The 12,839-nt window shown below is 40.4% G+C and overlaps 1 protein-coding gene across 4 annotated transcripts in view; it reads right to left on the minus strand.

Moving 5' to 3' along the window:
* Positions 1 to 12,839, minus strand: part of LOC129721416 (protein grainyhead) — a 425,349-nt gene that overhangs the window by 63,690 nt on the left and 348,820 nt on the right. For all 4 annotated transcript variants that reach the window (XM_055673955.1, XM_055673953.1, XM_055673957.1 and 1 more), the window contains one exon: positions 7,796 to 7,958. In XM_055673955.1, the coding sequence (XP_055529930.1) occupies positions 7,796 to 7,958 (163 nt within the window). The remainder of the gene's footprint in view (positions 1 to 7,795; positions 7,959 to 12,839) is intronic.

The raw sequence follows: 12,839 nt of genomic DNA on the forward strand, positions 1-12,839 counted from the left end.
GGAAGCGCCGGAGGCGCCAGCGACAGCACTATGGGTAGGTACGTCGAGCTATCGTGACCCAAGAAGACTCTCAAAATAGTGTTTTGAATGCTATGACCGAGAGCTACCGATTATATCTTAGCTTCGCTGGTCATACAAATTGCCGACTTGGTTGATAGTTTTGCACCGTGCGAACTTTGTCGCTTATCAACGCAAGTAGCGCACAAATCAAATGCTAGAAAACGGGTAGATAACGCTCAAAAGTTAGCGTTTCCATACGGGTGCGCGTTGAGCTTTGTATGCTGGCCGCAAAAAGTCAAAAGATTTCCACTTCAGCCATAGCTCACGGCAGCGATAGTATTTAATAATTGCCTCGAGCGCTGTGCAGTGTAGTGTCTCGCAAAAATTTATCTAATAAAACACACAAATATTACAAGAAAAGCCTTCTTTCTTCAGCTACGTCCGCGCGCTGCGACAAAACCGGGCTGTCGTCTTTCGGAATGGACTCAGCCTACATGATGGCGTGTAAACGATGAAATTGAAGAGAAACTAAGCGGCTGTGGTGCGAGGTAGAAAGGAGCATGACGGTAGAAAATGCAGAGACACAACGACACAGAAGGAAGGAAAGTCTATCTTCTAACTGTAAATATAGAAAACATAGTGCAATTTTAATTAAGATTTATATCTCAAAATGCCTTGTTTGTAATGTATCTATATCTTTTAGCTATTAGTCAGTTTACTTATTTATAATAATTATTTTCTCTTGTCCGTCATTTCACTCTTCTGCGCGGAGGTTGAGGCGACTGACCGAGCAACGTGGTGGACACGAGAACTGCCGTGTTGTTTTTGTTCCGCCACGCTGTCCACTGCCACTCTGCGAGCTTTCGTTGGCGCTGTTTTTTTTTGTTCAACACTCTTCGACACTGTATATGCATCTTCTCTTGGGCTAGCCACCTTTTTTATTTTATTTTGACGCATCTTCATCCTTCCTCTTCGCGCTCCACCTTCATCGCGAGGGTTGACAGTTTAGTCTGTGCTTGGTTCGTGTTCATGGCGCGCGAAATCCGCTGCCATGATCGCTGATTATATCTTTCGATATCCCCACACTTGCGCACTATATTCCCCACCTTTCTGTTTGGTCAGCTTTTTTCCGCCAGCCTTCCAGGTGGCAATTTTCCCTCTCCCTCACCTGGTTCGGTTATGGATGCTTGCGCGTCAAAGCAACCGTGTAAAACGCAATTTTCCGGCGCAATGCGCACACCGACCTCTGCCGTCGTTGCGCACACCGACGTCTGCCGTCGTTGCGTCGATCGGTCTGTTGATAGATTCAGCCTTGCCAAGGCTGCTCACTGACGGCTCGGTTTGGCTCGAGAAGACCCAACCAGGGCAGCTGAGCCGTTGAAGATTATAAAATAATCAATCTTTGAGCAAATATTTAAATTAGACTGTGCTGGGAGTTTTTTTCTTCTCTAGCTTTTACCTTCGCTCCCATCGAAGTTAATTTGTCATCTTCTTCCGCGTCTTGAGAGCATCACACTATAGTAAGCAGTTTTTATCAGTGACGATCAATCAACACTCTCTGCCGTAACGTGATGACAGGCACCGACCGACGGAAGAATAGCCTCGGCGGTTACAAAGCGAATGCACAGACGGTTCAATGATGAGATACAGAAATAACGTACGACTTTTCGGCACAAACTACGGCTGCTGGAAAGGGTTATGGCTCGGAGATGATACCCGATGGTTGCGATGGAATGTTGACGCAAGTTTGTCCTTATTTAAGGCGCAAACTAACAGAATGTGAGCTTGTTTGGGCTACCGATTGAGTGCTGGCGGCTGACGCTAGGGCAATGGTTTGCAACATGGCTAACTTGTTAAGGTCGACTTGTCAACTAACTCATAAATTATACAAAAAAATTTTTGTCGAAAAGTTGTAATGATTCAATTTGACATTAGTAAGGCTATGATAATCGATTGTACTAAAACTCCAGTAAGGATGTTTTAATTAGATGCTATGCAAAGTCAATTTCCATTGCATTTATTGGAAGATTAATTAGAAGCAGAGAAAAACGCACTAAGACTACAAAGAACAAAAGAGTTTTTTGAAGGAGACTTTAGGGGACACTAGTCATATTTACGCTCGATTTTCTCATGCTTTTTCGTACTTATCACGCTTTTTCAAAAAACATTCTAAAACAAGAATAATGTACTTCCAGTTGTAGAAAGTATATTTGAAACACAATTCTCACTTGTGCCTTGTGACCTGGCTTATGTATAGTTTCATGTGTATAGTTTTATGAACTTAATTTATTTGATCAATTTTCTGGATAGGGCAACCAAGTGTCATATCTGTTACAATTTATTTGTGTCATGATTTTGCGAAAAATGAACCGTGAAAAACGTATTTCATTAACTTTGGATAGAAACTACACGGTGCTCCCACAGACCGTTATTATAAAAAAATGCACCAAAGAATCTGAGTACACCATTCGATACGTTATGACGACCAGAATCTATGGTCAAAATTTCAAAATCATCGTACGGTACATTTTTGAATAATGCCCTTTTTTTTTTTTTCTTCACATAAAGTAATGCCCTTTTGAAGGTCGTAAAGTACAAAGCCGTTATATAAAAACAATGAAAAATTTGTTGAAAAGCACGTTTTTTAACCACCATTTTATGAAACAACTTCAAAAATAGTTTCTACGCATTCCAAGTATTATATTTCAAGACGTTAGCAATTGGTGAAAAGATTTATTTGAAAATCCCACAGTGCACAGTGGTCTAAATTCGAAAAATTGTGATTGCTTTAGATTTGTCCGTGAAAAATTGATTTCATGTACTCAATGTCTTAAGCAAAATTGTTTCATGGAACAAGTCCTTACTTTTGGCGTTTTTGGTTTTTCAATCAATCCACCTAACAGTTAGATAAAAAAAAATATTTTTTCTAATTTTCAATATACCAGATTGCTTCCTTCAGCAAAGTTGTGGAAAAGTTTAAAAGAAAAACAATTGCTGAATACTGCAATGTCCTATCTGTACGTTGGACTCGACAAAATATAGTTTTTTGTGGAACACCCCTTCTTAAAATCAGTTTTTCGTCCATAATTTTGTCTATACTGGTCAAAACAATACGTTTTACAAAGTCTTAAGGGAAGCTTAAGCAGGTATTAGACGAAGCAAATATTTGCTATTTTTCAATACAGATTTAATTTGTGCAAATAAAAATCGTACCAAAAATAGCAAATATTTGCGTCGTCTAATACATGCTTTAGTTGACTGAATAAAATCTTTGCATTGTTTTGACCATTACAGACAAAATTATAGACTAAAAATTGATTTTAAGAAGGGGTGTTCCACAAAAAACTCTATTTTGTCGAGTCCAACGTACAGATAGGACATTGCAGTATTCAGCAATTGTTTTTCTTTTAAACTTTTCCACAACTTTGCTGAAAGAAGCAATCTGGTATATTGAAAATTAGAAAAAAATATTTTTTTATCTAACTGTTAGGTGGATTGATCGAAAAACCAAAAACGCCAAAAGTAAGGCCTTGTTCCATGAAACAATTTTGCTGTAGACATTGAGTACATCACGAAAGGATTTTCAAATAAATCTTTTCACCAATTGCTAATGTCTTGAAATATAATACTTGGAATGCGTAGAAACTATTTTTGAAGTTATTTCATAAAATGGTGGTTAAAAACTTGCTTTTCAACAAATTTTTTATTGTTTTTATATCACGGCTTTGTACTTTACGACCTTCAAAAGGGCATAACTCAAAAATGTACCGTACGATGATTTTGAAATTTTGACCATAGATCCTGGACGTCATAACGAATCGAATGGTGTACTCAGATTCTTTGGTGCATTTTGTTTATAATAACGGTCTGTGGGAGCACCGTGACTACGTATTATTCGAACAGTGAAGAAAGAAGATCTATTAATAACTCAGCTACAGTTAAGTGCCTGTTAGATTATGAATACAAGAAGTTATTTAAATGTTTGTGCAGGCTTTATATTCATTCTAGATTCCTTATACAAATATTGTCATCAACTCCGAAATTGCAGCAGTGGTACTTGCGATTTAGCTGTTAACTTTACTCAAGATATTATTGAATACATATTTTATTGATTGATACAAGCTCATTCACGTGTGATCAAAACCCGATCAGTCAAAAATATCAGGATTATAATAAATCTTGATGTTTTGTTACGAACTTTTTGTATCAACTTGTGTTCTAAACATGGTCTCGTTAATAGGTAAAATATCAAAATTCCTATCAAAATTACTTACTGATTATTACAAATTATAGCAAGTTTTGTAAGGTTTTTGGCAGAAAAAGATGAGAATTAGTTAGAATGTACAATAATTTGTCAATGGTATAACAAATTTTGTTATAAAAATGCTCTAAACCAGCAATTTTCAACCGGGGGGAAAACCCCCACTAGGGGGGAATTTGACCGTTGCAGGGGGGTGTAATCGCGAGTGGAAAAATTTCACATGTAATGCGATTTCATGATTGACGGTGGTGCGACATTTTTTTTCAGTGTCCAATGAATTAGCTCGTGAAAAACCCATGCACCAGTTTTATGCGCCTTATATTGCTCTATAGGCATACGTCAAATAGACCTTTCTATCTGCGCTAGTATTAGTGGTCGATTTCACTAATACAAGTTTTATTTTTGGTTGCAAATAATCAACACGCTGGTGATAACAAAAAATTTCCTCCTGCCCCGAACCTTCATTCAAGTTGTAAGCCGATTTTTAGTTTTATTTCATTTATGTTTCCACTAAAACACAGTTTGTTGAAACAGGTAACACGAATGAACTAGGACTCATAAGTGAAATATTTTTCGAAATTGAATATCATTTATATTTTTTTGGTTGCTAGCAAATCGATTTTATATATTATAATTATAATTATAAGGATACACGACTAAGCCTGTATTGGTGAGATCTGGCGTAGAAAGCTCTATGTGCTTGTTGACGATAAATTGGCACACACACCTTCACAAGTGATGCTGAATATGCCCGTGTATTGGTGTTTTCCTGCTCCTGCTTGAAACCTGTTTAAAATTAAAGTTTAAAAAGCCTTATATTTTTTAATTACTACAGCTTTTCTTTCATGCCGATAGGGGGGAAAAGCTTGTGTAAATTATCAAAAGGGGGTGCATGAACTGAAAAAGGTTGAAAACCACTGCTCTAAACAAACACACCTTTGAACACTCAAGTGTATGATAACAGAATTTGATATAATCCTGTAGTTTTTATCATTTTGGCATATCAAAAATATTACAGGCTTTGTTATTTCTATCAAGTTTAGATATATTTGTGTTACCTGTAACACAACACCTTAAAATGTCTTGATCTCTGAAAACCACAGGCAAGCTAATTGCCAATTGCCATGACGACTCTGCTGGTATTTTTCTGGTTTTGTGAAAGTGAAGGAAGGAAATATTTTTGCTTTTGTTTTCACACATAAATTAACAATTGCATATGGTAATTCTTGTATTCAAAATTATCAAGTTTTTTCACGTCTTGGAAAAATCAGTCTGAGTTTAATCTCTATTTGTAAATATCCATAGAAAATGTTTCAAGGAGAATGACGAGAACGTGAGTTTCTTTCGCTAGGAGTTGTTTAATCGAACTCTGCAAAAATCTGAGAATGGTTGAAAAATGATGAGTAATATCCCGTAACTCTGAGAAACTTGAACTCATTTTTTTCACTTTTGCTTTCGATTCACTATTATTTCAACAGTAATTATAAACTGCACCAGAAAGAATGGGCACACTGAAAGAATGGCGCCTTTCAGACGTAAGTCGATCTCTGTGCTTCGAATTGGCTGCGTACGTTTGTTTACATTGGTTCAGTCATCTCAGTTTTTTCTGGTCTAGTTTCAAAATGCGAGGATTTTCGTCAGAACGTTGTAAAAAATCACGCACAAATTGGTCTACTGTGCCAGAACTGTGGCTGAGAAAGTTGACGAAAGATGAAGGAGTAAGCGTCAAAGCCGTTCGTACTGTGATTCGCAAGTATGCTGAGGAGAACTCTTTCCAAGATTTACCGGAAAGTGGCCGAAAACGTGGTCCAGTATGTTCGGAAATTGACAAAAAAATCAAGGAAACGTTTGATCGTAAAAGCTCAGCGTTTGTACGTGATGTGGCGAAAAAAGGGAACATCTGTATCGAACGTTGTACGTGCTAAGAAGAGACTTGGTCTGGAGACATATAAGAAGCAATGTATGCCGAAAAGAAGTCTAAAACAAGTCGAACCGGGTGATGAGACCTAGTGTAGTCGTGAAATATCCAAAAACCCATGTAGCTACACCAGAAGCTGTTGAAAAAACCACTGACTCGTCTTCAAATTCAAACCCCACAATGTTGAAGTTGATTTTTATTCTTAGGTTATGAGCATGATTTTATCAAGCATTCATGATAAACTGTTTGCAGCTCAGTTAGTTGAAACATATTTTCTACCAGTTATTGTTGACCTGAAGAGTGACCTGAAGTAATCTAATATCTTATTTTAACAAATATCGTCAACAGTTTACCGACGGCAGTGTGCAATTAGCGTACGCCCTATGACGCCCGATGACACTGTACCGTACCGTATTTTGTGGCAGGTCTCCGCCGGAGGACCATAAGCGACGAGATGATGTTGCACCGGGCACGAACGAACCAGTTTTGCCCGAAAGTGGTACATATTCGAACCGGTAGAAGTAGGTGAATAAATTACAAACCTAACCTGACCGATGACGCCGCCGCCGCTACCGCCACCGGTCGGTGGTGGAACTTTTTCCCCGTGTAACCACAACGACCGGTGCCGGTGGTGCCGACCAGAATGGAATTTTCGAGGAACGTGCGCGCCGCAACGCACACACATTCTTTCGGTCGAAGTCAGACCCAGTTTGTTGTTTTTTTTTTTATATTCACTCCTGATTTCGAGAGGAGGAGTAGCTTTTCGCACGAAAAAATAAACCAGAATATCTGGAAACGAGTTTTTCCTGATGCGCGGCACCGGTGCCGGCACGGACAAAATAAACAAACTCGTAGAAGGTGCTACCGCCAGTCGGGCTGTTGGCCGGTCTGCTGCTTGTTGGCTGTGATTATTAATCATGTGCGCTTCCAATTGGAAGTCACACGGAAAGTTGTAGAGTCCCGGCCACGAGGTCAAGGTGAACCACGTTCACTTGTTCTCGATCCCTAAAACAAGACTAACTGGTTCATCTGTTTTGCCTCTGCTCGGCCGCTCGCGTTAGGCAGTTTGAAGAAGAGCTATCCTGATACCGTCTAGTGGTCCTTTCTGGTTCAGCACCGCCGTATGGATTTGGTGAAACCCCACTGCGAGACGCATCACATGTCGGCTTTTTTCTCTTGCACACAGGGAATCGACGTTCCAACACCTTTCGCCAGCATAAGTCAGCCGATTCCGTCGGCGGCTGTGATTATGCGAGCGCAATTCCCAGATGGGATGAGTAAGCAGAAGGCAAAAGGGTTTGCCGAAATTTCGTCACATCACTGAACCGTGTAAAAGGATGAAAAAATCAAAGTGACGAAGTGCAGCAAAGAAGATACTGGCTGTCATAAAAAAGTATACGATAGTGACTGACGACGGGACAACAACGAGGAGAAAAAAATAAATGGCAATGAAGGGACTGTTGATCGTCTCGAGTAGGACTGGAGATAAGGGAGTTTTTTACCCTCAATTGAATGTGACGTCTCCGATTACCGATGCAAACGGTACCGGAATGGATGAATAGATGAATAGAAATGCAAATCAATGAGCGTCCGGAAGTACCAGAACGGAAACTTACCTTCACAGTCTGACTCTTGAGCGGCTTATCCGGATCGTGGATGTATTCCAGTGTAATGCCGTAGAATTGTCCCTTGTTGATGTAGGTTATTCGATCGTCTTCTCGCCGCTGAGACGAGCTTATCGGACTTTCCAGATAGTACTTGAAGCCGACATTAGAGAATCTAAAAAGAGTTAAGAAGAACGAGAAAAAATTGGATAAGTATTTCAACGCGCGGAGTTCGTACAATTTCAAACAATACACAAGGACCGCCATCCTTTGATTTCGGATTTTGACATTTCATCTCAACAGATCAACCGCAAAAGACCGCGAGAAAGGTTTGTTAGCAATTTACCGCTAGCTAGCGGAATTGGCTGATAGAAATGGTCATGACTTGACAGTCAAACCGACGTCGGTTGACGGCACAAGGCTCATTAGCAAACCGGCATGCGACAGAATGGATTTATGAACAACATAATTGAAAGTTTCGAAATTCCTCGGCCAAATGTGTCCCTAACTGAGTGCGATGCGATGCGATAGATGGATGGTTGCAGGTAAATTGCGGTTTGCATTCACCACCAGCGACCAGCCGGTTCGTCCAGGTATATAAGCCATTATCTGTCGGACGCTGGTTTTGCGTCGGCTAAATTGGTAATCGGTCGCATTTGCAACCACGCCGCTGGCTGACTGGTGCGCTAAGTAGACGTGCCAAATGGCCGAAGGGGACATGGACAGGACAAAGTAGTTTGAAGCACAATTAGAAATTTCTATGAATTAACAGGGGAATTGTAGAAATAATATCGAAAATTCCTTAACCGGTACGAGTACGTGCGTGTGTGACTCCAGCTGTCAATAGCGGTACAGTGCGAGCAAACAATCCACCCAGCAGACCCCGGTATTTAAAGCTTCGTCGACCGAGCAGATGACAGAGGAATTCGCTCTGTTTTTAGCGCAGTGTCAGAGCCGATGAATCAAAACTAACAAAACAAAAAAATAGCGATCATCGATGAAAGCAGCGACGACAATCCTTATCGGGGGGTACCGGGGCTTGGCAAAACCCGCAAAAGGTTCGCTCCGATCGTTCATCATCATCGTTAGCATCATCATTCGCGCGCGCATAGAGATGTTGGCTTTGGCTGGGCAGTGCGTGCGCAGTTTTTACCATTTTCATGAACCCTTCACAGGCCGAAGCTTGATATAATTCATGTACGACTTTTTATTGCTCCTTCCGACGAGCGCGCGAGTGCGGACACACGGAGTGATACGGTTTTGGTTTTTGGTTCGATCGAAGCGGCCCTACCTGCGGGGAGTGGTTCTAGCAGAGCAGGCAAACGGCCAACGAAGGGGATAATTGCTGGCCAACTAATTGATCTTTAATTCCTTCGCTATCGACGGTCTTTATCTTCGGGGCACCGATATTGTGTATGGTGTGCTGCGTGTCTGGCCGTGACAGCAGGCAGCCCCGGATGGCTTCCGAGAAGTTGACAAGTGTCCATTGTGTAGCGCAGTATCGGTTGTTCATCATTTTCTTTCACTCCGGTCGGACGATCGCGCTTGTATGGCTGAAGAAGACTACGATCTGTTTTTTTCACTGTTGTTGTCTATGTGCCGTGGAATTTGTGGCGAGTTCAACTGCATAATGAGTATGAGACTATCTATATAGCGCATCGGAGACAGAAGGCGGGGCTTAATGTGATGCTCTCTTGCCAATGATTTTTTTGTCTTAAATCGGTAGAAAATGAAGAGACTAGCTTAGAGGTTAGAACTATTCCTGATTGTGAAGGCATAATAATGATTGTGCTCTAGTATAATGATAATAGATCACGTCCAGAAAGAATGATAATTGATTGTTATCAACCAATTGGTTGAAATCATCAAAAAAGCCTAATAGAGGCGATGAAAGTGAATGACTAAAAAATTGTTTTTATTCTCTCGCTTCACTAAAAACCCCTTTCTTAGTAATCTTTTTGACAATCTAAAATATGTAGGCAATGAGTAAAAATTACATAAAAAGAGTAGTTAATTACACCTTATTGCTGTAGTTTATGCTTTACTCTATGCAAAGAAATAAATATCGCAGGGGTTCTTCGTTTTCAAATTTGGCTCATAGAAGTTGTTGACTATGATTTATACATAATAACTTTCTCCAGTGATGCTCGTATGGTGCAAACATATTTCAAATTTCGACAAACATCCTGCTCCAGCAATTTTGTCCTTCCACTGATTGAAAGTTAATTTATTTCTAGGCGAATCGCATAATTATGCTTACACTAAACTTTATAACTTTAATACACTCAATACTTAGCAGTAAAAATAGTTGAGTTGTTTAACATGTTTACTAACCTCAATCCTATAGCTAGAACACATACAAGGTTATGCAGTGAAAAAAACCTAAAGCATTTGAAACGTTGCCTTTGGTATTGAAATATTTCATCGAAGCGTTGCTTAAAAAGACTATGATCGATTTTGACGTTTGACCGCATCATTTTTAGGCACAAATTCTCAAAATCTCTACTTCATAATTCAGGTTAAAGCATTGGATTTTTTTTTGAATCTACAGTTGATAGTATTCTGGAGACATTATCACAATTTCTGATAGTCGAATATGAAATATTCACCTGAATATGAAAAAAGGAATGAAGTTGTCATTCATATTCGGTGTGATGAATGCAACTACGTCTATGGGGCTACAGATTCATAATCTTTCGCAATGATTCATACAAATAAATATTTATATACATTCAGTAAAACGATAGAAACAAACAAAATCGTTTATATTTACCGAGGTGTTTGCCGATAAAACCGAATTCCGACAGAGATGCCTAAGTGTGAATAGCGGCACTGTAATGCAAACATGAAAGAAGTCAAATTTTTGCAGTTCGCTGTTTTAACTCAAGATTTACGCCTGAAAACGTTTTAATATAAGTTCTTAAATTGCAGTTAATCAACTACGAGGTGAAAAAATTGTAAAATAAATATACGAGGATTATTCATAGAGTTGAATACTTAATTTTGCTTGGGTAACAGGTTTTCGTTCTAAATTTTTCAGTTTTGATGGATAATTACACAGATGGAACTTGAAGACAAAACTATACATTAAATAGAGGTAATCAGCCGCCGAAGATCAAAATAATGGGTCGATTATTGTTACAAAACAAAAAGGGAGATGTTCCACATCTACACTAAGTGATTCAGAATATGAAGTTAAAATTAGCAACTTCTAAGTCAATCAAAGAGGCTTCACGTCGAAGAAGACATTCTCAAACGTGTCACGTCATCATCACCGACTGCTGCCAGCAACAACGGACGCTCTTAAAATGCGCAATGACAACTTCTCGGATTCTGGGTTCGGGTCCTGTTTCCCGGCCGAATTAATCACGTGCATATTGTGTTCTCCTGCGGAACACAGTCCACATTCGCCGCTGTCATTCAGCTGTCACCAGAGTTGTACATCGGTGCGGGGAACGTGATTACTTTGCGTTTGTTTTCGCACAAAAGCGGGATTCGATCTGCGATGCTGAAGATGATGCAGCCGCTCTGGCAGTAAGAAAGATGACGCGCATACGCGCGTTATTATGCATGCGGTTTTGTATTGTAATGAATTTCTCCGCGAATGATGGATCGTGAAAGGTGCATACATGCATAAATGTGTAACATTAGGGAACGGAATCGAGCCGACCGAGCGTGGTTCTACCGGCCGGTTGGTCGTCGATCGGCGGGTGGGAAATTAGTGAAAAAATTCAAATGTCTCCTCGGATGTCATTTTGACAGCGTGGAACAAACAAATTCACTTGTTATACGGACGACACAAAATAATTGATCTATGATACCAATTATCCTGCTCTGCTCCAGAACCGAAGAGCGGAGAGATGATCGCCAACGTTTCACCAGCCGAATGAATAATGGAGGGATACATGCACATATCGTTATAATAAAGATTATGATAAACTTTATGTTTTTTTTATGCGGCGACTTTTTTGTGCATTGCGCGCTGTCTCTTCCTGTGGTTGGGATATTTTTGCGGGATTGAGATTTTGTGAAAAATGTTTATTTGTGACTCGTTTCTCATTCTGCTCAAGCACTTGGCGAGTCTCTCTGGCGATCGTTGGGGGACCACGCGGAGACATCATCGTTGGCTGGCGCTCTCTGGAGCAATTTATTTGGTACAGGCGGACGACGTACATACACGGATGTCCACCACGCGGAACGTGGGCCAACCACCAACGAAGCATAGGACCGGAGTCACGCTAGCGTTCGGACCTCAACTGATTTGTTTTCCATATGATTTACTCACGGCTTGGCGTAATAAGATAAGCCTTTATCCGTTCGCCTTTCTGTGTTCCGGGTGTTTTGGTGTACGTTATAAATATTATTGTAATTTTTGTATGATCCTCCGATGCAATGGCAAACTCTCGGTGACCGTGGTAGTTCGTGGCAGAAATATGGAAAAGGAAATCATTAAAGTAGATTTAAATGTAAATGTGGTTCGCCCTTCCTCATACTTCTGTTCCGCCTGACCCGGAGATCGAAATAGATCACTTCCACTGGTGACGCGCCATCCGTGGCATGGTCTAGACGATGATGGCGGTCGCTATCGGATCAACGGTCGTGAACCGTAAAGACTTTGCAACAAGTGCGCGCGCGCAATAACAGCAAGAAGCTTTTGAAATTAAAATGAAATCAAATCAGCGAACAACAGTACAGTGCGATAGTAATGCAATTAAACCGCAATTAAACTCTCCGCTCGCTGGCAATGAGCCAACGGTTCTTTCCGGTGCGTACCTAACAAGTGCAGTCGGTAAGCGGTTTGGCGGCTAAGTCATTTAAATCAGCGCCACCAATGGAACCTACTCGGAATGACGGAGAACTCTTATCTTAAGCTGCTGTTGTAGTCCTTCTTTTTTTCAACAAGAGCGAGAGAGGAAGTAAGAGAGCGCCAGTGCCTTGCGTCCTGCACAGGAAACTAGGTACAGTTGGCGGTAATCACCCTAAGACAGATTCTTTCTTTTACCTCTTTGCAAGTGAAGGCCCGTGAGGAGAGGAGATTAAATTTCAATTAGTAAGT

Source organism: Wyeomyia smithii, chromosome 2 (genome assembly GCF_029784165.1).
Source record: "Wyeomyia smithii strain HCP4-BCI-WySm-NY-G18 chromosome 2, ASM2978416v1, whole genome shotgun sequence".
NCBI lineage: Eukaryota > Metazoa > Arthropoda > Insecta > Diptera > Culicidae > Wyeomyia > Wyeomyia smithii.